Source organism: Falco cherrug, chromosome 8, assembly GCF_023634085.1.
Source record: "Falco cherrug isolate bFalChe1 chromosome 8, bFalChe1.pri, whole genome shotgun sequence".
Classification (NCBI taxonomy): domain Eukaryota; kingdom Metazoa; phylum Chordata; class Aves; order Falconiformes; family Falconidae; genus Falco; species Falco cherrug.
In genome coordinates, this window is record NC_073704.1 from 64,638,049 (window position 1) to 64,664,888 (window position 26,840).

Genomic DNA, 26,840 nt, shown 5'->3' on the forward strand with positions numbered 1-26,840 from the left:
TTTGAAAACAAAGGTTTTGAAGGTTGTTTTTCTTTCTTACATATTCTTCCATATTTGTGCTCTGTGATTAACACTCATGTCATATTTTCATCTGATTAGAAAGGAAACAGAATCATGAAATATTTTGCAGTGGGCAAGTAGTGGTGGAAATGAAGTTGACCGGCTAGTTTTTTGCACGCCAGTTAATGCTAATCTCTGATCAGATCTGTTTTGTGAGTGCTTCTTCAATTTTTCCTAAACTTTAAAGGCCAGTCTGCTTTAGTTGTGCTACCAAAACAACAGGCAGGACTGAAACTGCTGGGGAGCAGAGTGTGCATTTTGCAGCACAGTTCCTGGCAAATTCCCAAAGGAAATCAGCAGCTGCTGCCCGCACACCTGGCACCTCGGGAGGGCCCAGCCCAGGGGATCCAGCGGCGCTGAGTGTACTCGAGGGATCCAGGGGGATCCGGGGGGTCCAGAGAGCACTGTGCCTGCAGGGTGGCCAGGCCAAGGCAGCAGTTACTCTCTGGGCTCCTTGCAGGGCTGGGTCTTGCCCCTCAGTGCAATGTGCAGCTGTGGGAAGCATGCAGTGTTGTCCATCGCTTCAGAATGCCACCAGGTGCTAAGCTTGGGGCAGCCTTTCCCCCTGAAGCTGAGAGTGATTCCATCCCCCTCCCTGGAGCAAGCAGGCTGCAGGTCACCGAGGCAGGGACAGGGGCTTTTTCCAAGCAGGAGTTTCTAAATTGCCTGGTACAGCGAAGCGAGGCTCTGATCTTGATTGCAGTCTCTGCATTCTGCTGCAATATAAAAGTTGATGATGCTAACACCTAGCATTTATATAACACTTTAAATCTTCAAAGCACTTTCCAAATGCTAATTCATCTGTGGAACGCCCCTCGGGCTAAGCATCACCCCCACTTTGCATGGAGAAAACCAGGAGATGAGGCCACACAGCATATCAATGTCCAATTTGGGATCATGATGTGAGGCTTTCCTGGTTCTCCACTTAACACTCAGACCATCCCATTGAACTTTATTATCTGCCTCCGCCTCTCCCTTGCAATGTGTCTCGTAATTGGGGTTAAAAAGCAAAGGCAGAACTAGAAAGCTGCTGGTCCTTCCCTTTCATTTTAAAAGTCTCTGTTTGATGCTGGTGTTGTAATTAACTCCAGGCTGGATGCAGTGGGGTGCCTGCTCTGGAGGACGCTGCTCCTTGGGCAGCAGGCAGCACTGTCGCTGCAGAGAGCTCCTTCCCCGGGCACAGCCATCCTGGCCCCGCTTGGCTGCAGGAGCTCTCTTCGGCTTACCAGTACCACAGGGATGAAACTACTGAAATACGTATTGTGAGTCTTGTAATCAAGGTGGTTTGTCGTGAAGCTGGAAACTAAGAAACAACATTGAGAACAGAAATAGTTGTTCTGCTCTGACGGGCCTGTTCTTCACTTTGGTGCTGAGTGGCTGTGCATCCGTGTCTCGCCAGAGAGCTGCATCCCTTGGCTTCCCCCACCTCCACAGTGGACTCAGAGAAAGCTCAGACAGGTCCCAAATAGCAAATACACTTTGTCCCCATTGTCCTGCAGGAGCCGGGCTGTCCAGTAAGCGCTTCTGTGCACCCAAATCACGTCAATGCCGGGGACAGGCTGAGTGTGCCCAGCCTTGCAGCAGCTCATCTGTGTGCTCCCCCAAGGAGAAGGCTTGCTGTTACCAGAGCACACAACGCATGATGGGAAGCCAGCCCTGTCACTCCTGAGAGCACGGAGGGTTTACGGCAGTATTTTTCACTGCTGACTCTTGAGGCTTGGCGATATGTGCCATGGTGAGAAGTGTGAGGTTTGTTTTCTCCACACTGTCATGGCAAGTGCCTTGTGAGAGCCACAGTCTCTCCCACCACCTTGCTCCAAACCTTTCTCTGTTTGTTTTTTCCGGGAGAAAAATTGGACAGATTTCTGTGTTTACCTGAGTGTGTGCAGCTCCTCCTCTCTCTTTGACCAGCAGGCTGTGAGCATCCAATGCATAATGAGACCAGTGAAAAAGTATTGCCTTTTACCAGCTTTGAATTTCATGTTTTAATATCGTTGGCTATTGCCAGTTCTGGTGGTTATGAGACTCCGACATATACAGAGGCTTTGTATTTAATACCTTTAGATCACAAATAGCTCCGTGAAGTTGGATATAATTACTTCCATTTAAAGAGGAGGAAAACCAGAGGTGGGGTGACTCTTCAGGGTCATAAAAGCAATCAGTGGCAGAGTGGAGAAGGGAGCTTACATCAAACAGCCTCTGTGATCAGCTCTGCCTCACTCATGGCCTGATGCACTGGGATGCATCCTTACAGTATGAAAACTAATTTTATCACTTTTCCTGTGGCTGTCTGGGCAGAGTTACCAGAAGATAAGGCACTGTTACAAGAAATGGGAAACTCCACTCATTTCACATGTATCATACAGTTTCAATATTGAAGGGCAACAGAACATGGGGAAACTGATCGTGAAAACCCTGCTGTTGCAAAGCAAACAGTTGGTCCGTACAGCCAAAGCCATTTTTACATGTCTGGTCTGTCCAACCAAACAGGTTTACTTTGACCCACCAGAAAGTTGACTCACAGAGCTCTGCGACCTTCCGTCTTCTGGCTGAAACGATGGAGACGGTGCATCTGTGTCTCCACTCTCCCGGCATAGGGAGTCATGCCGGTGGGACTATTGCACCTCTAGGATGCCGCGTTCTCTACGCTGCCTGCCGGTGTGCAGGCTGGGCAGCACGGCTCTGCGGCAGCACCGACATCCCGCATGGCTCTGGCAGCGGGCTCCCGGGAAGCCCCTTTGGCAGCAGGTGGGGCAGCTCTTGTTTCTGTGTCCCTTTGGGCTCCCTACTCGAAATAACAATGGGGAATAATGTGAGCAAGTGAGAGGAGCTTCTTTCTGTTACCCCTCTCCTCGTCTGCTCAGGACCATCCTCTTCGCCCCATCCTTCATCCCACCACACAGCCCAGTGCCCGGGCAGCCAACCCTGTGGGTGTCAGGGACCCTGCGCCCCCCGCCAGTGCCACAGGGGCACCAAGCTGTGGCTGGCTGAAGGCTGCAGCACTGCCTCAGAAGGGGACTGTGCATGCTAGGAGAGGGCATGGCCACGGCAGCGCTCCCTGTGCCCTTCCTGGGAGTTATAAAAAGCCTCCGCTACTCTGCATCTTGCGAGTGGATGGCACATGCCTCCTCCTCTTGGGAAGAGGGACCTTTCAGGCTGTTTTTAGCTCCCGGAGGGCAGGGAGAGGGGGTGCCTCTTACAAGCTGCTACAAATTATAGATCTGAAGCTAACAGCTTGTCCTCCTACCCACCCACAAACATAACGCCCAGTGTTGCCACTGCAGGGGGGCGAATGGCAGGACCTGCCCATGCCTCCAGACCCCGAGCAGCGGGACGCAGAGCAGTCCCCTGGCACGGCATGGGGTGGCTTGCTGTGCCACTCGGCTCCCCAGCTGACAGCACACCTTTGGCTGCGGCAAGCGGCTGTGCACAGCTGCAGCAGTGGGTTTTGTACACATGGGCTAATGCTAATTTAGAGAAGCCTGCACATTTAGTAAATACATTGCATTTGTGTGAAGGCATAATTAGGCCAGTGTGAATCTGCAGGGATGTGCACAGCACAGGGACCTGCAGCCAGCAGAGCAAAAGCCTTCCTAAAATTTTCCATCTCTCAAACCAGCGCTTGGTCCCCTCTGCTACGTCCTGGTATGGCAGGCAGCCAGCCGCCACCACCTCTCTGCTTCCAGCACCCAGCTCCTCAGCCTCCAGAGGGACACACAGCAGGGGCAAACCCACCAGCAGCTGGATATGTAGTCTTTCTTTCACCTTCTTCCCTTTCATGAGCTATGCCTGAGATGGTGGATAGAAGCCAAACGTTGAGAAGATATCTACCCTTATGTAAGAAGAGTGGTTCAAAGAGCTGTTTATTAATCTCGTGGAGAGTTGAATGCTGTATTTTGCCCATAAAAGCCTTGTGCAGTCTTGCTGTTGGGTAATGTGAAGGCTTCAGCCAATTCTGAAGTAGCTGGAGCAGAGCAGTGCCTATCCAGAAATAGAGAAGTATTTTTAAATGAAATTTATTCACTGGTTTTCCTTAACACAGATTGTTATGTGTTTGTTGAAATATCACTAGAAGTAGCTGGTGGTGGAGCTGGGTGAGCAGCAGTGAGTGGATGGATGCTATCCTCCCAGTGCCTGGGGAGGTCACCCAGTCCACCTCCTCCTCCTCCTCCTCTTCCTCCTGCTGCCACCTGATTGCTGCACCAAGGGCTGCAGCGCCAGTCCAAGAGGGGAACGAAGGTGATTAAAGCTGAAACCAGGCTTATGAGATTTTGGGGCAGCCCCAGAAGAGGCTTTGACACCTCTGAGTGAGCACCTGCGAGGTCTGAGCTCAGGCACTGGGTCCCAAGTGGGTGCCGCTGGCAAGCGATGGGGCAGCACCGCCACCCGTCCAAGGGCAGGTACCCTGGGCGCCATGTGCTGCAAGGGCTGGTGCTGGAGTTTCCTCTTGGGGAGGGAAGGGCACTGGGCAGCCTCTTCTCAAGTAACCCCAGTTTGGACCTAAGCTGCCTGTGCGGCTGTGGCCCCTGCAGCAGGCAATGCCCCGGGTGCCCTGGCACCAAAGCCAGGGCTGAAGAGGTCGCTGCTGGCAGCCTCTGCTCCACTCTCCTGCTGCGGCTTTCTCTCTCTCTGCTTGCTGGTACGTTTATCCTTTTTCCCTACAGTGCAGTGAAGAACCAAAGAACACAAGCACTAAATCCTGCTTCACTGGGATTTGCCTGATAAGGGCTGAATCTGCAGAGATGCAATTTTCCATTTTTTAAGACAAGAAGAAATAAGTGTTTCCAAGTGGCACTAGAGCTGAGCACCACTTAACAGGCCTTTGCAAGTTGCTTTGAGCACTTCTCAGCTGTTCTTCACATAGGTTGACCACAGAAAATATCAGGCTTCAGTTACCTAATTAAACACAGATGCAAATAACAACACTGCTTGCCACAATGCATCACCTTTTAGTGTTTCCAGGTGCTTCTGGCCAACAGTGTGTGCTGCAGCCCAGAGCAGGGCCTGGAGCTCAGCCAGTGAAGCCAGCCAGGTTATAAATACTGCTGCTGAGGAAGCACTAGGGTGGGATGGTTGTGGGAGGGAGAGTGAGCATGATGGGGGTAAGTATTTAGTGGACTGCTGCAGATGTACCTCTGCATTATTGAGTTAAGTAGCAGCTGGATGAGCTGTTTGCTGCTGCTCTGTTTTGTCACATGGTGATTTGAGGGCTGGTGGTTTGAGTTTGTGTCTCCAACTACTTGCAGAGCAGTGCTCCTTGTGGAAGGAGGTCTGGAGAGCAGGACCCAGGCTGCCTGTAAGCCTTGTGAAGAAGAGTGTAGTGGAAAGGCACAGTGGGGTTGGAGTCATTGTGGTAGAGTTACTCCACACTGGCAGGCCAGTTTCCATGTCTGCAGGTGCCTGGGAGCTGTAGCTCAGCCATGGGACAGACCTGTGTTCCTTATGCACTTGCCTCTGATGTGAGGTGGTGTTTATCCAAGCACTGCCCATTTCTTTCCTGTTGTTCTTCTCCACAGCTGTAGTCACTGAGTGTTTCTGGGGGTGTTTGTGGTGCCATGCTGTTGTTGCACAATGGTGGTCTCTGCTGCTCTGCTCTCTACCCAGAGCACATGTGGTGTTCTGCACTCCAGTTTCAGGTTGTGCTGCTGCTCTCAGCTGGAGCCAAGGGATGTTTGCCTCTGTAGGTAAAACTCAACCCTTGGGAATTTCCCTCTTTGAAGTGCTTTTTCCTGGTTTTTTTTCTTTGTGACTTCAAGATTTTTATGCTTACTTGGGACTCTTACCCGCACATGTAAGAGTCTCTAAGGCTAAGGTGGGTGCTAAGTAAGCTGGCTTTCATCAGGGAGCCTGCACGCTCCTGGAAGTGCTGGGTGTCCTCCACTCCCACTGAGCTCAGCCTCCAGGAATGCACGGCGGGACCTGCCTTGCGCCAGGCAAGGCAGCAGCCAGCAGAAGGAGACCTTCTGAGCTTGGGTTCCTACAAAAATGGAGTCTTACGAACTCGCAGTGTAGGTGAAGGTGAGCATGTGTAGTTCTGTCTCTATGCATCCTTGTAACTTGTGAATCCAGTTCAGCGGAGAGTAAAAGCATCCAGAATTTTAAGTATCCTGTGACTTCTGTGAAAACAGGAGGCCGAGCACAAAAGAAGGAAACCCTGTTAGCCCTCTCGTGAAGGGAGATGATGCAACATGTCTTCATGCCTTATTTCAAATCTAATTAGATGCTCACAACTCACCACAGGAGATGGTAAAGGTGCTCCAAACAAGAGAGGATGTTTGCCTATTAACGGACATCAGAGAATCCAACTGTGAGCTAAATGCATATGGAATCGGGCTTGCTTTAGCTGCTCTACACATAAGCCTGCTAGTTATTACCATAATACCAATGGCTTCATTTATGCTGTGTCCTGGTCCTTTAGCCTATAGGGGGTGTATTGACCCGTGATTTCAGCCCTCTGTAACAAGAAGTTTGGATGCAGGATGAGAAAGAAAAGTGAGTTAAGAAGCCCCATGGTCAGGATGCTCAGCAAGGGCTGGTGGTGAATGAGCAGCAACTGATTGCCAGTTGATGCACATGCTCATCAGCAAGTGAATGAACACCTTTGGGGGAGCAGACTGGCACTGAGCAACCCCAGCCTAGAGGGGAGTGGGAGTGCTGGGGCTGCACCCACCAACCCTCCGCAGCAGCATGGGTCCCTTGGCTGTGGGAGCCAGGGGTGTGCCCTGCCTTAGGGAAACCCCTGCTTCAGCTCCCTGGAATTTCAGCAGGGTCCATGCTTGCCCCTGTATTTCGTAGCAGGAACAAGTTGCCTGCCCAATGCTTCAGGGTTTTTTATGTAAATCTTTGGTAGAGGATGAAGATGGCTGTGGATTTCAGCCATGCACTGTGCAGGTCAGACTGCTCACCATCACCAAATGGAGACAACACGTAGTGCTTCCTGATCTGACCATCAGAGCTTACACTTGCATCCAGGGCTGAGCCAATCTCGTAATGATTTCCATGATTTTGAAATTGTGTTGTCAGGCTAATTAGTTTCACTGGTACCACCCATTTCAGTTGCTGTGTGTTGCTCTTTTGTGCCTGTTTTCTGCTAATACTGTTAAACAAATTCACTGCTATGCATATCTGTAGGAACAGAGAATAGTGAACAGATTGCTTTGAGCAGGAGGCTGGATTAGATACCTCTTGAGGTCACTTCCACCCTGGTGATCCTAAATCTAATAATGAGCGTTGTATAGCTAGCACTGAGCACCCTGTGACCTCCCTGTTCAGTCAGATCTGGCTGGGGCAACTCATATTAAGAAAATTATTCAGACTTTTAAATTGTTCATTTAAAAAATGATACAATCTTTAATGTCAGATAGAAGATTACAAATACTATGAGCTGCTTGCAGAGATAAATGGAAGATATCTAGAAGCAGACCTTTGCCTGTCTTTTCTCATGTAGACTGGTTTGTAAGGCCCCCAGTATAAAACCTCAGCTAAGACTTTCTTGATGCTGCTGAATAGGAAAATACAGAGCAGTAATTTGCAGAATACTTTTATTTGCTAAAATATACTTGTAGCTGCAGATGCCAATATCTCCTGATACTTTGGGTAAGCAGAGGGATAAGGTTATAGTCTTCCAGATCTCATGTCCATGCTCTGCATCTCCACCTGCGTTCTTCTGCAATGTATTTGCACTGTGTCACTGTCATGTCCCCAGTGTGGAGGTGGCCGTACTGAACTGATAGGCTCTGCTGCTGGGGACCACGTGAGGACAAAATGATGCAGCCTGGCATGCCGTGTTGCTGCTTGCAGCGATGGCAAGTCTTCTATCAACTAATCTGGAGGGAAATATCTGGGTTTAAGGAGGGCTTTGGGTGATTCAAGTGCAGACCTTGTCCGATCAAGGTGGTGATCCAGTGTGAGCACTGGAAAGGTTCAGTGCTTGAAATGAAAAGATGGTGATCTCACTGCTTGACAGGCACTGTATTGCATTGTTTCTTTTACATGGGAACATAGGGCTTTCTGAAACACATTTAAGGCATGCCAAAAGGGAGAATTTTTTTCGCTACGTATATAAGGACTGGTCTGGTCCTGTCTTTTTTGCCATCTTTCCTCAGAATTGCTGTGCTTTGCTTAATTACTGTAACTTTCTTCAATACAGATCCATGTGTTGTGGTAGTACTTAATGGAAAGAGGAATGGTGAAATGTGATTCTTTGTATCAATGGCATGCTCCCATTTACTGGAATGGAAGCCTGGCTGGAGGAGGCTTGTGTTTCACCACTTCTTCAGCTAAAAATGCAGGAGGGTGTTTGACAGACTTGGGTGAAGTAAGGGGAGCCAGCAACAGTGAAGACCCCTAGTTTGAGAGCTTTGAGACTTTGCACCAGACAAATCAATACATGTTTACTCCAGGTCCCAGTCTAACCCCACACACTGTACTGGGAGGCTTTTTCTGCAGATGAAGAAACAAGTGCTGTATTTAGGCAACAGCCTCATGGATATCTTCCTCACGCTGGTGGGTGAAGTAGTCTGGTCTCAGCCACTCCCTTCATCAAGCACCTGCTGTGGCACTATATATGGTGCAAGGTTCCTGTAACCAGCATAACTTCCTAGGCTGTCCTGCATCAGTGGGCAAAATGTCTTGTTCCATGTGCAGACCATGTCACCGCTCCCCGTGTCTGGTCCGGGTGCTGTTGGCCTGGTCGCCCATCCTGTCACGGCTGGTCCTCTGCAGGCTGGCCCCAGCAGTGAGGGAGTATGGCTGGTGTACAAACATCAGTCTGTGCTTGCAGCAAGTTGGTTTAGAAGGGAATTAACTGTTTTTTTCTTTATTTTATGAGATCAGAAATATGAGGGGTTTATTGTAGCCATTCTGCCTGCTGGGTGGCAAATCCTCCTGGCTGGCAGGTTTGAGTGAGTGAGTCCTGCAGAGCAGATGCTATCAGGAAACTGCACGCAGTCTGTTCAATGATATATGGAAAACCCTCATTTTGTAATGAATGATGAAATCTAAGCACAGGCTGTCAGGCCAGGTGGAGCAGTGACCGTGCTGCCTGCAAACACCCTTCTGGGAATCCCAAGCCCTGCTTTTTTTCATTGTCATGTAGCATGTTGAGAAACATCCTCAGTTTGCTGGCACCGTGCTGTGAACCCTCCCACCGGCAGCAAGCACGAGCCTCCCCGTGGGCAGCGTGGCTGTGGCGAGCAGCACATCCAGCCCCGCTGCGCACATCGATGGGCCCAGGGCAGGAGGAGAGGAGGGGGTGCCCCTTGGGCAGGGACAGCATGGATCCCCCAGCTGCTGGCAGCAGCAGAGGAGGGAGAGACCTGTTCTTGGGGCACAGAAATGCCTCTGAAACCTCCTGATGGCAATTCTGAAATTTGGAGGAAAATGGAGCATGGCAGAAGGAGGCCTGAAAATTGGACCAAAGGGCAAATGTGTGAATAACCACCAAAGAGCCAAAACCCAGCTCTGGCTTGGACAAACCCCCTGACGCTCCCCACCTTGTTTGGTTTTTCTGCTTTCCAGTGACTTGTCTCAATGCCTGAGCCGTCAGCTAACGGGCTTGCTAAGCCCAGCAGACGAAAGGCTCAGAGGGGATATGACTGCTCTCTCTAAATTCATCAGGAGGTAAAAAATAGCAGCATAGAAGAGGTATTAAACTAAAGGACAGTATTGGCACAAGCATAAACGAGTACCAATGGGCTGTGAATAAATTTAGGCCAGAAGCTAGAATATTTCTAACTGTGCAACAAACTAGCATCTGTAGCAGCCTTTCGGACAAAGCAGCAGGGGCCAAGATGTCAGGATGCTCCCGGCTGCCTAATTAGCTCATGAAGGGGATGGTGCAGTATCGCAGCCACGGCAGCACACAGGCTGGGCAAGCCCAGTGTGGTGCAGACCCCTGTATTCAGGGGTTCAGTAACTCACCCTAGAAGAGATGCGCTGGTGCGAGCCCTGCCTGTGCTGGGTGTGTCTAACTGTGCTCCTCTCTCGTGAGGGACAGGCTGTCCCCCTGCTGCAAGGAAACCCAGAACAACAGGGGAAAAAAGTTTCCTTCTTTTACTAACGGTCAATTATGGTTCACATGGCATGCCTCACAGTTCCTCATGCACACCTCCATATCTACGGTGGTAATGCCGCTGTCTGTCTTGCCATTAAGTCTTGCAAATATTGACTCCTTCCCTTCTTTCTCTTCATGCATCCAAGATGTGTCTAAATGCTGGTGAGTTTTTCCTAGCACATATCCAAAATGTACTTTTTCCTTAGGGCAGCAGCAAGCAGCTTTGTTTGTGAGTTCGTGCAACATCTTTTTGCTCCTGCTTTTACTTGTTGGCCTCTTCAGCACACACAGAGCCTGCTCCAATTCCTTGAAATTATCAGCTAAAATCTTCTTGACCTGCTGATCTGAACCTTTCTGCTTGCTACTCTCACACTGAGGCAAATGTAATGCTTGTGTCCTTGCTTTCAAGCATTTGCTTTGCTCCTTTGCTTCTGTCGTATCTGACCTGCTGTCTTATCCATGACCTCTAGCTCTTCTCTGTAGCCCCTAATGCTGTCTCAGGCCCCCTTTTTTTCTCTCCTCTCTAGCAGTCACCCAGAGATCTTACTTTGATGCTGTGCATGCTCAGAATTATGTGAGCAGTGGGGTAGGACTGAAGCGTTTGGGCATTGCTGCAGCTGAAACCACAATGCTCTTCCCCATCCCGATGCACTGCCTGCCCTGTGCTTTCCTGAGGAGGATTGTAGTACTTGCTCCAAGGGAGTGAAACACAACAAAACATCTTTCAGCAAAACTTGCAGGTAGAAACATGCCTTCAAAGCCTTACAGTCCAGTTCACAATAGCTTTTCTTTCTGTCCTTTTTTGTACATACCCTACTTTGTTGCAATAGATCTAACCCAACATGTTACACTCCTTAGGGCAAGGGCTGTCTCAATTTGTTCTGCAGAGCCTCCAGCACGCTTCCAACAATCACTTCGTATTTCCTGAGATGGGGAGGACAGCGAAGAGAGGGCCCGTTTTGAAAGACAGATGTCATTAAAATACAGAGTCTGAGGTAAAGCACAGTGCAGTGATGATCTAGATCATGAAACTTAATGATTTCACTGTTGAATGCAAAATGATCATTGTTGTATTATTAGGAAGATTTGTGCTAGCTGTGGGAAATAAACCCATGCTGACGCGAGAACAGCATGAATGCTGCCAGGCCGGCAGGGCTGTAGCAGGCAGTGTCAAGCTGCTCATAGACCATCCATCCATCCTTCACCCGCCGATACCCAGCTCTCACAGCTGTGCCGCTTGCCCCCAGCACGCGGCAGGTACGGCCTTGGAGATGGCCTCATGAAACACCACCTGGAAAGTCCCTGTTTGGGATATTTAATGTGGAAAGGTCGAGCCAAGTTGTTCAGAACAGCTAACAAATGCAGAAAGGCTGTTCAGAAATCTTTTCTTTGCAATATTTATCTGTACAGGGACATAAAATGAAGTGCGTGCATAGGTGAGTGAGGAATCCCTCTGCAGCAAAGCCTGGCGAGCAGCCTTGGTGCGTTGACCGTGGCTTTACACGGGGAACATGTGGCTGTAGGACTCTGCACTTCTGCAGAAGGCTGGGTCTCCCCTGCGCAGGCAGCCCCGAGCTGTTCAAGTAAACAGCACATCCAGCTGATAGTGCTGCAGAGGATGGGGTGGTTCTAACTTGAAAATTACAGGGCCAGGGTAGATTTCCTGTGTTTTGACAGCAGCCGTAGGTAACTGTAAGGATGGGTTGGGATGGGCTGTTGCTTTGCTTGTCTTACAAGTGCGGAAGGCGGCAGTGGTGCTCGCGCTGTGTTCTCTCATTGCTGCTTTGAACTTCATTTCCTGTTTGATTGTTCCCTTAATCAAAAGAAAATGAACTCCAATTAAGGCATCTTACAAAATATGATTTATGTCAAATTAAGACTGCTGGTGTACCTTTGAAGAAGCAGTAATGCTGAGGCCTGATTCACACAGGAGTTAGAAGAGAAAGGGATAGATCAAGCTTCTCAAGAAAATGCAGTATGAGCTGAGTTTGATTCATGCAAATCAGAGTTTTCACGTAATGCAAGATCCTCCTGTTTGAGATAGGATAGGAGACTGACATGAACATTATAATAGTGTTTTGGAAATGAAAAGGGCGTATCTGTGGCTGTATGTTTACCCAGGCATGTTCGTGCATGTTCTCTTGGTGGAATATACATCTTTTATGTGTACTTACAGTGAGGCTTTCAGCAGCCCAAGGAAGCTGCAAAATCAACGTCTGTCACAACAGAAACTGTTTTTGGCACCTGAAGGCTGGCTGGTTGGTTGGAAGGTCTATATGGTGTATTATTAATATACAGCCTTCTAAACTGTTGTCCTAGTGTTTAATGAAGAAACTTTTAATAAATATAATAAATCAATCTATTGACAATATTAATCTTTAAAAGCACTAGGTTTGAATTAAAAGAACATAGCCTTGGCAGGATGTAGTCAGAAAGCTGAAGTTCCCACTCAATGAAATTGCATTTAATAGTGGAAATTTACTGAAATCTTGGCACCTGAAAGACTTTACTCCTGTTGCGTGTACTTGGTACAAGTAGGTATCAGGAGATGTTTAAAACCCAGACAGCAGTTACCCTCTTGATGCATTTTGCACTAAACACACTCTTCATTTTTTCCCTCAAAAGGAAAGCCAAGCCCTGCGTGCGCAGCAGGGGATGGTGCAGGGAGCGAGCCCCGCTCTGACAGTCACAAAGCACACGCTGGTAAGGTATCAGTTTCGCCATAACCAGCAGGCACCTCTAACAACAGCTGTCAAGGGACGGTAACTTGGGTGACTGCCATCAGGATGGAGGTTTGTGTGTGTGTCGAGGAACTCAAGCCCCTCAGCCAGCGGCTGAGCGAGGCTGGCTGTAACCAGCACCAAGCAGAGACCTGCCGGAGGCAGACGGCCCTTCCCCAGGGTAGCCAGGGGCCCCATCCCTTCTGCTCAGCCCCTCTGCAAACCGCTGCTTTGCCTACTGGAATCAGAATGGCTGCACTGCCATGCTCCCCGGGCGCCTGCACAGGACTGCACATGAGCAGAGGGCTGGGTCTTCGGTGGCTCTCGGTAGGTGACTGTCTTAAAAATGAAAAGCAAACCTAGAATGGTCAAAAGGCCCTGAAAAGGCAGCAAGAATTACAAATAGGGATTGAAAGCTAAAGAGAGAGAAAATCTTAATTAGATCTCCACCAACCTGTAAAGGAACACATTTGGATCAAAATGAAATGGAGCTTTGTACTCTCGGGGCTTTGGTGCAAGAATGGAAGAGGAATTATTCGCATTTTGCTATTTGTGAAGCTGGATTGCTTTTTCTGTGAACCTGTCTTTTTAACTTCTCACCTTGTCAGAAAATTGTGAAGAGCTGCTGGGATGGTGTATTTGGGGTAGTTCTTATCACATCACATAGCAGAAACATTTCCATGGTTTCAGAACATGGGCAAAGTTTCCTATTTAATTCTGTCCTCCCCAAGTTAACCCCTTTCCTCTTGCGGTAAGCCAGCCTATCCACTATTCACTAACCTGCCTCATATTTCACTACCATCGATATTTTCTCTTTGTGAATATCTATCAATATTTAATACAGTGGTGTCAGTTTTGCTGTAAGATGAGAGGGACTACTAGAAACCTTGAATTATACATTGTGTGGCTGGGAGAAGCTGGGGAGAGTTTTCTTTTGGACCCAAAGCTCTTGCTGTTGATCTCCAGGACCTGCAGCTTGAAATCCTAATAATGGATGAGCACCAGAAGAAACTCAATCAGCGGCATGAAGGAAGGCCCCGCAAAGTGAGGTTCAAAATATCATCAGCTTACAGTGGTAGAGTGTTAAAACAAGTCTATGAAGATGGGCAGGCACTCGAGCCCCCAGCCAAAGAGCGCACTCGGCACTTTCTGCGCCACAGCTTCGAGCCAGGGGACCATTTCTGTGGGGCTGGGGAAATGCCAGAAAGCAGGTTTTACTCGACAGCCAAGATGACTGCCCAGCGGATCAGCATATTCAAAGAGGATAAGAAATATGGTCTCACCAGTAACTCACCTCTCCTCAGTGACTACCAGTCTAGCGACAGCCTTTGCAAGGTAAGTAATGTCAGCCCAGGGCTGTCAAACTGTTTGGAAACCAACTTTGGACTAAACAACTGTTATAGTAATATGGTAACAGGAGTCTCAAATTGGAACCTTGTTCAGATAAAACTCAGTTTTGTCAGTCCAGGATTTTAAATCTTGTAAATCTTCAGCCTCTATCCCACAAATTCTGTGTTCTGCTTACTCTTCAAATGGCAGGATCTGTGTGTTTTGCAGCAGCGCAGTCAGCAAGTGAACAGCATCTGCTAGCTAGCTGTGCTCCGTCTTCTCACTGGATTGATTTACATCTCTCCATTTTGTAGAGTAAGATATAACATTGCCATATATATCAATATCTATGCATAGTAATCCTAACGCATCTAAAGCAGTCAAATGTAAGGTGGGTATTATCTTAACTAGTTACATCTAACACATCAAAGTTGCATGACTTCAGCTGGCAAAAAGGTTAGTGCCACCGGCAGCAGCATACCAGTGAGCTTCCGAGCTAGGCATCCTCTGGCAAGTCAGAATTCCCCTTTGGCTACTTTTAAACTCCCGGCTTAGTTTCGCTGGATATTTTGTTGACATATAATTAATGTCATTGATACAGAAGTGTCTCTTTAGTCCTACTAAAAAGACAGTACGTGTGTAATAGATGTTAAATTGATTAATACACAGGGATTATGTTCATTTTCTTATCCTGTCAAATTAGATTTATGTATCTTTTACTGCTATTTGGTTTTATCAAATCTAGCTGCACCAACTAAGCAATTCATGTAACAGTGATGGCATATCAGCACTATTGATAACACAGCCACATCACGCCGATATGCAAACTAAATAGAGTACATTATACTGATATAATAAGTAGATTTCTAAAACCTGATGCGAGTCTGCTCAGAGAAAAGATGATAAAAAGGAAGAACAGTGTGAGGCAAGCTGGTTTGCTGAATCAGTACCTGGCCTTTGCCTGGGAGACAGCTCATTCAGCTCCAGTTCAGGCTGCACAGTGAGCAGCTAGTGCCAGCAAACAAGTCAGCCTGTGGTCTGTTTTCCCCCCCCTCATCTGTTTGTCCCCTATCTGCCTTCTCCCCCCTGCCCTGTCTTGCAGTGCCTGTCTGCTGGTGGTGCCCCAGATGCTTGCAGAAAGGCCAAGAATTGAGTGTATCCCCAGAGGGAAGTGTGAGGTCACTCAGGTACACCAACTGCTGCGATATAAAGAAAGTTGTGTCATCATCCGTTGTGGTCTTTGGGTAAATAAGGAATGTCACTCTGGCACTTGCATAACTAAAGAGACTGAAGTGCTTTAAAAAGTTTAAAATGCTTTTTATGGCCTTGATTTGAGTACCTTAAAAGTCTGTTAGTTCTTGGTGCTGATCACAGTTGCACACAGGAAACCCAGATGCCTGATATCAGAACTATATTTAGCTGATACACTGGACATCTAGTTTAACCGAAAATATCAAACCACAATGAATCTCTCCTGCCTAAAGGCAGAGCACTAATGTGATCTTATCCACACCATTAATTTGTTCTGCATTCTTGGGTAATGCTCATCTCTTCCCTAGTTTCCCTAACCATAAATACTTCGAGTAATCATGCTATCCAGTACTGGTTTTGTTTTGTATCAGCATGCGTTTGGTATGTGGAGACACCATGTCTGTGTAACAAATACAAGGCTTTTAAAGCCTTTTGCTAATAGTGAGGGTTTGTGCTCACCTGCCTCCCCCCCCCCCCCCCTTCTCCCCAAAGAGAAGCAGGTGCCCAAGTGCCAGGAGAGCCATCAGCCATCTCATGTCAGCAGATGTGACTCTGGTAGGGTATTTTCCCAGGAGAACATCTTTTGCATAGTTTCTTGACACGGATACTTAAACAGAGCGAAATATGAAGAGTGTGTAAAACAACAGGCTATGGTGACTGCCATAGGATACCTAGTGCAAAGGGAAAAGGGGACCAGGTAAGCAAAATGCTGCTTTCAGAGAAAGGTTTGACCATACCAAGTTTAGCTTTAAAATCGTTAGAAAAGAATACAAATTCAAGTGTGTCTACAGATGGTTATTTAGACTGGTTCCTCATTGTTAGGAACACAATTCAGCATTAGATAACGAGGGGTTTTTTTATCATCTGACCTTTTTGCCAGCATTAATAAATTTCAAAGAAAAGCTTTCTTCAAAATCTGAAAAACGCTTTGATAGGCTGAAGAATAGGTCACCATCATGGGGAATTTCTACTTCTGGCCAAAAACATGAAAACCCCTCTCTATGCCTGCACTCCAACTACTCAGCTTTCATAGAAATGTAGGTTAGTCCCCACTGAGGAGGTTGCTTCTCCATATATGCCAACACCACTGGTCTTGGAGTTTTGCCTTTTTTTTTCTTTTTTTTTTTTTTCTTGCATATGGGTTAGAATGAGAATTTACATTCCAGAAAGCTTTCCGCATCCAGAACATAACATTAAAGTGAGGCTACTAAGACTTGACCCAACGTTTTGGTCTGATCCCATAGCCCATTAGGGCTGGGTCTCCACTGCCATTCTGCTTGGTGCACTGGGTGGTGTTGGGGAGCTGGCTTGTGCTGCAGAGCCAGCTGAGCAGATCATTGGGTGAAGGGGATCTTCTAAACGCCCAGGGATCATCAGTGTTTGCAGAGTGTATTTATACAGGCGAGACACTGATACAATCTTTCTACAGGCTTCCCCAATTATAGATTTTGGCAAGATCATAATCTACACTAATAACCTGAAAATCGTCCGTGCGCCAATGGACCAGAGAGAGCTCATGAGAAGACTCATCCAGACTGAGGGAATAAATGACTGGACCTTCATATACCGGGAAAGGAAAGAAAGATTTGGTGGTGGACATAGAAAAGACATTGACAAAAATTTTGCCTGCAACCAGTATGTGCAGGTAAGAGAAAATGGGAAGTGGTTTTTTTTGCCTAAGGCTTTTGGGTCTTTCAGCCCTAGTCAGGCCACTGAGTATTCCCACCCAAGGCCCATCTGTATCTGGCACTTAACTAAATTTGGGTTTAAAGCATCACTTTGCTCCTCTTTCCACTCGGGAGATAACCAATCAATGCTGCACTGCAGTTTGTGCTCTGGGGACAGCTGCTGTGTTTCCAGATGCTCATGCCTCCCACTTGATTCTTTCCCTGGAGATCACTGACATTTATGCAGTTTGGCTGAGGTCCATCCTTCATCGCCATCTCCCAGTGGAATAAGAGCAGGCCGGAGTCTCTCCAGCCTGACAAGGCTAAACACAGCTGCTCTGTGGTTGAGACTGCTGGAGGCTAAAATTTTAATATCAGCTGAAATAAGATTGTGCCTTCCACTTGTTTTCTCATGGGTTAGTCTTTGTTGGTCAGAATCCAAATTAGTCTGACCATAATTTGATCCCACAAAACATAATGTCGTGCAGGGCAAATGCAAAGTATTACAGTTTTGCAGATCTGAGACCAACCTGTGGCGAGTACAGGTTGCCTCAGTCTGTCTGCAACCAGCAGCCTTGCTTATGGCTCACCTGCACAAACACCCCATGAAAACTGGAAACAGCCATGAGAAACTAAGTAGGCATTTTGGCCTCTGTCAGTTTTGAAATAAACTTGATTTTCAGAAAGAGAGCTTTAATGTAAAAGCCAAGATTCACCCCATCTATCAGCAGATATCAGAGTCATCAAAAAATCACTTCTGACTTTTGGAGGAATATGTCAGAAAGGACCTTCAAAAGGTAACTGTCTTCCTCCAGTCGCCCTCACTGGAGCAGCGTGCTTTGGAGAAGGACAACAGCTCCTGTAAGGCAACATTCCAGAGAAATCTGTTAACCTTGGAAAACTCAGCAATGTACTTCCGTTCTCCTTGATGTCTGGGGAACAAAAAGTAAAACCTGAAGGTCCTAAAACTATGATATTATTATTTTTTTTAGAATACTTCTGGACTTTGTATACACTGGTATTATGAACATTCATTTAAAGATGACCAAGTCACAGTAAGGTTATTCTTCTGAGAAGTCAATTAATTTGGACTATGAAATTTATAAGTAGGCACCAACATGAAGCATATCTGGCACCAGCTGCCTATACCTTAGTTAAAACCTCATTCTCTAGTGCCATGTAAAGTAGAACTGCTGCAGAGGAATGATGCAGGACTCTGAACCTGACATCAAAGGGACAAACCTATGCCATGCTACTACGTTCTTCTGATGCAGATATTTAATAATTTGTGGGCTCAGTGGAAGCAGTGAATTTTAAGATGAGATTTGAAAGAGGCTGTCTGGCACCCCGGGGGAAGAGTTGCAGGCACTAGGGACAGCTTGAAAGAAGCTGTGTTTGTCTGTGATGAGGGATGGGGGGGGGGGGGGGGGGGGGAGGGGGGGAGAGGGTGAGAAGAAATGCTTGAAGAAATGAAACTCAAAACTGAGGATACAGAGCTGAGAAGATGGATGTGTTAAGAAATGACAGGAATATGGGTGGAGCTATGTGGACCCTTGCAGGAGGAGAAAGATGAATTGTGTCATAAGCGCAGTCACATTAACTTCTCATTTTCTAGAAGTATCCACAGCTTGTACCCAGATATACAGGGGCCTTTTTCTTGAATATCTTGCTGTACAGAGCTGAACGTTATCATGAGAGTGGCATGTCAGGAGCAACAATTACTTAAAAGACCAGAAGACAGGATTTCCCTCTTTCAGGTAGGCTGCTGACTTTGGTGTCTGATATCCAGTAACAGATTTCTTTTTGTGGTCTGTCTCTTTCAGGAAGGGGATGCTGAACATGGTTGTTCCCAGTGTAAAGGGTCAGGCTCAGCTCCTTGCTCACTGTGCCATGGAAGCAAGTTTTCAATGCTGGCAAACAGATTCAGAGAGTCCTACAGGGCTCTCCGATGTCCAGCTTGCAACGAGAGAGGCCTGCAGCCCTGCCAGATCTGCGCTGCCTGACCAGGACTGCCACCCCTGCAGCAGGCTACAGGCACCACAGCAATATTGTGTTAAAAACTGGTTTATTTAACCTTCAAGCAGCCTCACTATAATGACAAGGGAAAGGCACATGATACATATCTCACCACCACACCTCTGCTACTGACTGTCCCTCTTGCCTGCTACATACACCTGTCTAACTTTCAAATCAGGCCAGATCCCAGTGTCTGCATGGTGAGCATATCCCCTGACAGTAGAGGAAATTATCAGCGTTTGGAAATTAAGCACCTCTGTAAATGTCTCTGGCATCTGGAACCCAGCCTGAATTTGCTGGCACTAGCCCTCAGTCAGGTGTTTGGTGCCCGGCACAGCCAGGTCCTGACCCACCAGGCACTCCAGTAACATCATTAAAAGCAGCAGAAGTAGGTGCAGTCTGGGCACGTCAGTAATGTGTCAGGGTGTAAAGTCTGTAATGACAACAGCAAAGCAGTGCCTCCCCATGGTTTTAATTTGCTGAATGTTTTAAAATTACACTGTTTTTTGCAGTTAACTCTTTACTTTCCCTGCAGTGTCACAAGCATTTCCTGAAGATTTTGCCGACTCTTATATCTGCTTTAGTGGACACAATGACTCCTTTGAGGTCTGATTCATGGGGAAAATTGAAAACCCTTTCTGAACCTGGAGCTATAAAAAAATGAACAATAATTTATTGTTATAGATAGTGGTTATTAAGTTTTCAGCTTACTTATGAGGAACTGCTGAACCAAAATTCCCCTGTACGATGCTCAGCATTTTTCAGGATCAGGCTGATGGTGAGCAGGACTTCTGCTGCTTAATATTAATCCCGTTTTGTAATCTGCAGAAGGTAAACTGTAATTAGTTGAGGTGAAGCAATGATATGGGGATACTTTGCAGGCTGCCACTGGTGGCAGAGAACACAGGGGATTCAAGGAATTGAGGCAAACAGGGGAAACTATTTTTTTCCCAAAGTATTAACCTGTTTCATTTTATATTCGTAAGTAATGTTAATGCAGCCTTAACTTGCACATTGCCTCTGAGACTCTGATGAGGTAAGAGACTGCTCACATGTACTTCGTGCTGAGGTTGCAAGCTTACACAGGGTAGTTTATGGCCAAGTTTGTTTTCCTATGGTAGGTTATAAGATTTCTCTACAAAAACTTAAATTATTAGAAATAATGCTGTTTTAAGTCTTAGACTTCTATGTCTCCTACTGAAATTGTTCAGTGGGTACTGAGGGTTTATTTTTCAGAAAATGTGCATAAATCCAGAGCAGATACTTGGCTGGCTGCGTTTATCCTATCAGGATCTGCAATACAAAAAAAATGTAGTCCCTGAGGTATTCATTGAGGGCAGGCGAGACCTCACAAATCAGAAATTGTTGTCAAGCGGATCTCTTCCCTCAAATTGGACCTGTTTGATCTCATAGTTTGTTTGGCTTGTTTAAAATTGCTGGCTTAAGATAAGAAAAAAGCTACCAGGCAAAGTTGTTGCCTGATAGTTTACTGTTTACAATTAAACTAGATGCAAATACCCATTTATAAAATCAGTATTTATTGTTCTTTGGTAATTATGTCTCAACCACCATTACTCCTCCTGGTGTGTCAGCTATTCCCATCGATCCCGACACGTCCCTGTGGCGATGCTGGCAGCCAGCTGTGCTTTCCCTGGTGTAGCCTGGTGTCCTGCTGGCCCAGCGGGCTGGGGGCCATGGCACTTGTCCACATACAGCGTCAGGGCTGGGCTGCAAGCAGACGCGATCCCAGCAGCACCACCTGGATTTGCTCCCTCCGCTTCAATGTGCTCATTTTATTTTTGCTAATACACTGACTCAATTTGCCCAATAAACGCTCTCTTGTTTCATGTGAAACAAAGGTTTGAGCTTTCCTAAAGCATCGCGTCAAGGCTATGGGTTACTTTTACTGCTTTGCTGGATTTTGGCCCCGCGGGTCTGGGGCTGCAGCTCCAGCAGGGCCAAGGCCTGAGGCGCGATCCCAGCCACAGCCCTTGCTGGCCGCCCAGGCAGCGCTGCCCGTGTGTCCTCCGGCTCGGAAAGCAGTGTCAAGAGAACAGACTTGCCCAGGGCCACCACTGCTCCGGGCCATCGCCATGGCCTGCAGGCAGGCCCAGGCCCGCTGTGAGGCACCAAGGCCGCGGTGCGGCGGATGCGCTCTCTTCCTTCCCTGGGTTTGTGGCTGGGCTTCATCTTTTCCTTTTCCAGCCTAAATGGTCCCACGAGCTGTGGCGACGCTGTGCCGCGGGGCACCCCACGGAGCCCAACGGTGCGGGCCCGGCCCGGGGATGCTGCTGCGGCCCGCGGAAGCCCCACCGGGCAGCCCGAGGCGGCCGCCGGCCGCACACAAGATGGTGGCGGGGCGGGACAGGCCGGCGGCGGGCCCGCGGGGCGGGGCGGGCAGCAGCGGGGCCGGGCCGGACCAGCCATGGGGGTGACGGTGAAGGTGCACCGCGTGTACCGGTACCCTTTCGAGCAGGTGGTGGCCAGCTACCTCCGCAAGGTAACGGGCCCGGCCCCGCCTCCGCGGACGCTGCCGGTCTGCAGGAGCGCCTCACGGCGGCGGCGGGGCCGGGCCGCGGGCTGCGCCCGCTCCGGGGCCCCCTGCCCGGCTCTGGCTGCCGCCTTAAGCTCCGGCTCCGCCCCGTTCTCTCTTCAGCGGCCTTTGTGGCGCGGCGGCCGCGTGGAAAACCGTAAATCCTGTCAGTGGGAGAGTAAACCGGCGTGGGCAACGCGCCGGAGCGGGGCCGGGCCGCAGAAAGCCGCCAGGCTGCTTTGTGCTACCGCAGCGGCGGCAGCTGGCCCGGGCTGGGCGTGCGGGGTGTGCGGGTGAGCAGGGTGTGCGGGGCTGTGCGAGGTGTGCGGGGTGTGTGGGGTGAGCAGGATGTGCAGGAGGGGCAGGGCTCGATGAGCCTTCATGCAGGTCCTGCTTTGGGGCGTTGTGCATGTGCTGGCCCTTCCTGAAGCTGAAAGCTTGGATTTCCTCTTTATCAGAGCTTTTTCTTTATGCTTAGATGAAAACCCGCATTTCTGTGCCCGAGGCGTTGGTTGCGCATCAGTTGCATCCGAGTCCCAGAGCGGAGCGGTTTCCTTTTTGCTGCCTGGTACCCCAGGGTGCCCGGCGTGGGTCCCACAGCCTTGCCCCTGGTGGTGTTCATCGGGGATGGTGCTGGCCCCAGTGCGGAGGACAGGATGGGCAGTGCTATGGCAGTGGTGAAAAGCAGGTGGCCTTTCTTGGCCAGGAACAGCCCAGCTGCTGCTTGCAGAGCGTGGTGTGGCCAAAACATGCAAGAGGGACTTCGATGCAGTAAAGAAAGCCAGCAAATCCTGCCTGCTGCCACAGGCTCTGCTCCGCTGGTGTTGTGTGCGAGTCTGTGAGCTGTGACGGACTCGGGGATCTGGCGCGGCTGCCCTGTGGTACAAGGGGTGCGCACAGCCAGCACAGCAGCACCTGCCCTTCCAGCGGCTCTGCCGTGGTGGCTGGGATCTGTTTGAAAGAAAGATCGGATCAGTAGAAATGAATTCTAGTTTTCTGTCCTTGCAGAATGCTGACCCCTTCGCTGAGGCTTGGTGCAGTATGGCTTTTGGCCTAGTAGTGCAACAATCCCTATGCTTTTTAGTAGGCTTTAAAATGAAAATGTTTTGCAGTGACAGAAGGCGGTGTTAATGGCAGGTAAAGAGCGTTTCTGTGTTGCATCCTAGCAAAACAGCATCCTGCTAAATTTTCCTTGTGAGCACTGTTGCCCCTCAGACCCGAGCTCCAAGCTGTGCATCAAAACTGCCCTTTTTGCTGGTGTTTTCCTTTGAACAGCAGCGTAGAGATAGGCGTGAGTTCTAATCCTTATTACAAGCTGATGCTAGGCTTTTGCCCTCTAGCTGCGACTGTTTTTTGTGAACACCAGGGTGAAGAATAGAGTGGGCTCCATAATCTTTGTTTTGGCCACGTGTGTTTAAACATTAAGGATAGATGTAAGCTGCTGTGTTGTGCAGGGTGTTCCTTGGCACAAAACCCCATGGGTTTGTGAATGTTCTCAGCCGGACAAGGTGTTTAAACAAATGCTGACTTTGGGCTAAATTCATCCTTGATGCAACAACTTAAAGCACAAGGAAGGAGTATTTTTTTTGTTTTGCTTTGTTTTGTTTCAGCCAGCTGCCAGTTCTCCATCTCATGTTAACGGAGGTCTGGCTTTGACAAAGGCAGTGCCGAGAGGAACCTGGCGTGTCCCTGCTCGCAAGATGCACAGCCAACTCTGGCACCTGGGCGGCTGTGCGACTGATGCACAGCAGAACTGAGCTGAACCTGCCTGGTGTTGCGCTGCGGTGAGGATGCCTGAGGCAGCCCCAGCTGGTGTGGTGGTGGAGCAGAGCCCCACATGCTTACTTGCAGCTGAGGTAGTCCCAGTGACTCTTAATTCATCAGCAGTGCCATGACGACTTGTGGTGTGCATCCTTGCTTCTGCTGCAGCCACCCTGGGCACAGGGAGGCAGAGAGTGCCCTGTGCTAAGTAACTTTTTATTAAGAATTGTCACATCCTTGAAAACTGGATTGGTTTTATGGGTAGGGTAGGACTGGAGAACATATGTTGCACTTCTAACAAGTTTTTCCTGTTTGCTGAAAGCCTGTAAAGACAACATTGGGCTTGCTGAAGTCACCAGGCTTCTGCACAGGATCTCAGTGGGGTCAGCCACTTGTCTTCAGTGTCCATCACATGAGGAAATGACCGATAACGTGAATCTCTAAAAGATGTGGTAGCATGTTTTTGTTTTAATTGATTGACTGTTTTTTTCTGATGCTTGATGGCTCAGTACAAAATGGAATTGGATCCCTGTAGTGGTGCCATGCCCTGTTCTGAAAATCAAACTGTCATGTATGTGAAATTCTTTTACAAAGGAAAACCCCAAAATATCCCCACTAGCCAGAACTTTGAACAGTAAATATAGACAAAGATGCTTAGTCTGGAGTCTTTCTGTTTCTCTTTGGTTTCTGTTAATCATCTACAGCTATGATTTTTTTGCCCTAGAGTAGGACTGTGCAAAGATGTATTTAAGGTTTTCCTTAAAAACCGCCAAAAACCAAAAAGGCAAAAAAGTCTTTTTTTTTTTTTTCCCCTCTCACCCTGCTGCAGAAATCCTGAGCTATATATCTGGCAAGCTTGGGCAGTCAAATTTGCTAACCATGTAGTTTAGACTGCCACACTATGGCTAACCAATGGATGTGCTCTGAAATACTCATTTGAAAATTCCAAACTCACATGGAAAAGTGGAAGCAGGGCCACCTTTTGCTGATTTTCTTGAGTGTTTGGCAATTAAAGGTGAGAGGAGAAGCAGAGTTAATGCTTTTTCATTGTGAAAGATTTGAACCAAAATAGAAGTGCAAATGGAAATTGTATTCTGTAGTATACTTTCATATGACTTGAGGAGGGCAGTTGGAGGTGAATAGTGAGGTTAATTATGACAGCCAGAAGCGCAGAGCAGAAAGGTTAAAATAATCCTCATTTGTGTGTGGCAGCAAAGTGCATCACATGCTTTTAACCGGGAATTTGATATGATTGAAAAAATAATTGCCATAGTTACTCATAAATGCTGTCGTTAAGAATTGACTTCAGGCCTCCTGCTGTTGTTCTTTCTGTTGTGACTCTGCAGGTTGAACCTTTGAATGTTCTTGTGCTGCAAAATAGGGTGGGAAGGTGCAACCAGACGTGCTCTCAAGAGGATGCCAAAGCAGTCAGGGTTCTTCAAGGGCGTGTTTGTGCCACCAAGACCATGTGTTGCCTCGACTGGGGCGCTTTGTGTATCAGCTGCAACGTATGAGGATGGAGCAGAGAAGCCACTCAAGGCTGTGGAAAGTGTCACTGTGGGCTTGTGCATCTCTCAGGTTATGAGGTTAGGTTTAAAACATCCCTGCACTCTGCAGCGGAATTACACCCAGCTTCTCTAGAAACATGCTCTTATACGTCCTCCGGTTTCATTACGTAGAATCAGTGAGAGATAGGTGGTAATCAGGTGGATAGCCTGCTACAGATATTGGGGTATATGTTCTTGTATGTCAGTTCAGAAATATGCTAGAGAAAATATTCTGCCTTTGCCACATGTTTCTAGAGAAAATGGTTGGTGCGGGAGGATGGGCACTGGCAGAGGTCTTGAGGAATGTATTGGATGGGTCGGAAGGATGGTGCTTTGCCAAGTAAGCCTTTCGGGCATCTGCAACATAGATGAGGAAAAATCCTGGTGGAAGTAGGGGCATTAACTTCCGTCATACCTGCCTGATGTGCCTGGGCTCGTGTGGCCAGTCCCCAGGCAGAGCTGCAGAAAGCCAGGCTTTTTGGGCATTTGTGGCGTATGGAGCCAAGGGGAGTGTCGTCCCGTGCCAGGGGCCTGAGCCTGCTAGAATGGGCAGCAGGTTCTGCTGGCGTGGCCTTTAGGTTAGCACAGGTGATGTTTTAAAGTGAGCCTGTGAACTGTAAATCAAACATGACAAATTGATTTGTATTTGAAATAATTGTATCTGAAAGGCTTTTGTATTTATTGATCTGTATCACAGCAGGTAATCCGTGCAGTAGGTTTGCTAGACTTTTTAATTTATTTATTTACATTTATTCACTATTACCACTTTCCCAAACCAATAACAAAGTGGAGGAATCTGGAAAGGTTTAGCTGATTTTGCAGTGTCACTGCTTCATTTCCTTGCAGTTAAAAAAGAAAGAATCAGAATATTTTTGAATTCAAATATTATTATTTTTCGCAAGACTTTGAGGCTGTGATTTTGATTTATGTGGGCTCCATTTGATCTTGCATGTAAAACCAGCCCTTCATTGCTTTGAAATACGTCATTTTTATACAAATCATTATGTGTAACCTGCAGTGATTCCTCTCTGCTTCTAAACACTCTGCTGCTTTTAGAAGCCTGCTATTTCCCTCAAATAACTTCTAAGAAACATTGCTGTGGTTAGGAACTGCTGCTTTTGATAAATGAGCGTACATGTTCTAGTTTGGAAAGGTATGTGCAGTTCTTAATTCCTTGGATTCAGAATAATGACTATATGCAATTAGTTCTGCTTGTTATTTGTAGAAAACAGTCAATATGTTTGCAGCAAGAACGAATGAGCTCAAGCACAAGAATTCTTTAATTTTAATTGCCAGGTTTTTGCAAGTGGAGAATGAAGTACGTCAGTTCCTGTTGGGGTGAATTGAGGGATAACCCTGTACCCTCTCGGGTACCTCCGTGCTGCGGTGCTGAGGGCTTTCTGGGTACGGAGGTCTTCGTGCTTCCAAACTGCTGTCTGCTGGCACCATGCTTGCCACGCCACATGTGTAAAATGGGCTCTGATATCTTCAGGAAACACTCATGACTGGCAGCTAGGATAGAAAAAAGTCATCTCAAAGCTATGGATAGCTTAAAGGCAAAGTCAGCTTTGTGGCTTCTGCTGTCACTGATTTGCTTGAGGTCCTCTTAGTGTGATGGAGGAGGAATGTCTTTAAGATGGGCAAATCAGTCTGGAAAGAAATTTACTACAGGAACTCATTGGAATTATTCAGTTTTTTCAAAATATGTGCACTTCGCCTGGGTAACTTCCTTTTTCATAGAAGTAGAGCATTTTGTGTTACAGTGTTCGGCACTTACTTCCCCAGGTGCAGTCTGAGATACAGGAGCCAGGTCGGCTGCAGCCAGGGATGCATTTGATGAAGGCAAGGTGTGAAGGTCGAAGGCAAGGTGTGAAGGTTGTACCTAAGCAGGCGGAGGGGTAA

At 47.8% G+C, this 26,840-nt stretch overlaps 2 protein-coding genes across 19 annotated transcripts in view; both read left to right on the plus strand.

Moving 5' to 3' along the window:
• Positions 1-11,018: 11,018 nt before the first annotated feature.
• GRXCR2 (glutaredoxin and cysteine rich domain containing 2) lies at positions 11,019-21,230 on the plus strand. The gene is made up of 4 exons (XM_014281062.3): positions 11,019-11,109; positions 13,801-14,169; positions 16,844-17,059; positions 18,905-21,230. Exons 2-4 carry the CDS (start codon positions 13,825-13,827, stop codon positions 19,082-19,084), a joined length of 741 nt encoding a protein of 246 aa, XP_014136537.1. The 5' UTR covers positions 11,019-11,109; positions 13,801-13,824; the 3' UTR covers positions 19,085-21,230.
• Positions 21,231-21,343: 113 nt separating this feature from the next.
• Positions 21,344-26,840, plus strand: part of PRELID2 (PRELI domain containing 2) — a 105,885-nt gene continuing 100,388 nt past the window's right edge. For 2 of the 18 annotated variants that reach the window (XM_055718052.1, XM_055718053.1), the window contains exon 1: positions 21,345-21,363. Coding sequence is in view for 6 of the 18 variants with exons in the window: in XM_055718061.1 (XP_055574036.1) it covers positions 21,523-21,597 (75 nt within the window). In the remaining 12 variants the exon portion in view is untranslated. The other 16 variants (XR_008733493.1, XR_008733494.1, XM_055718066.1 and 13 more) reach the window with 13 other exon arrangements.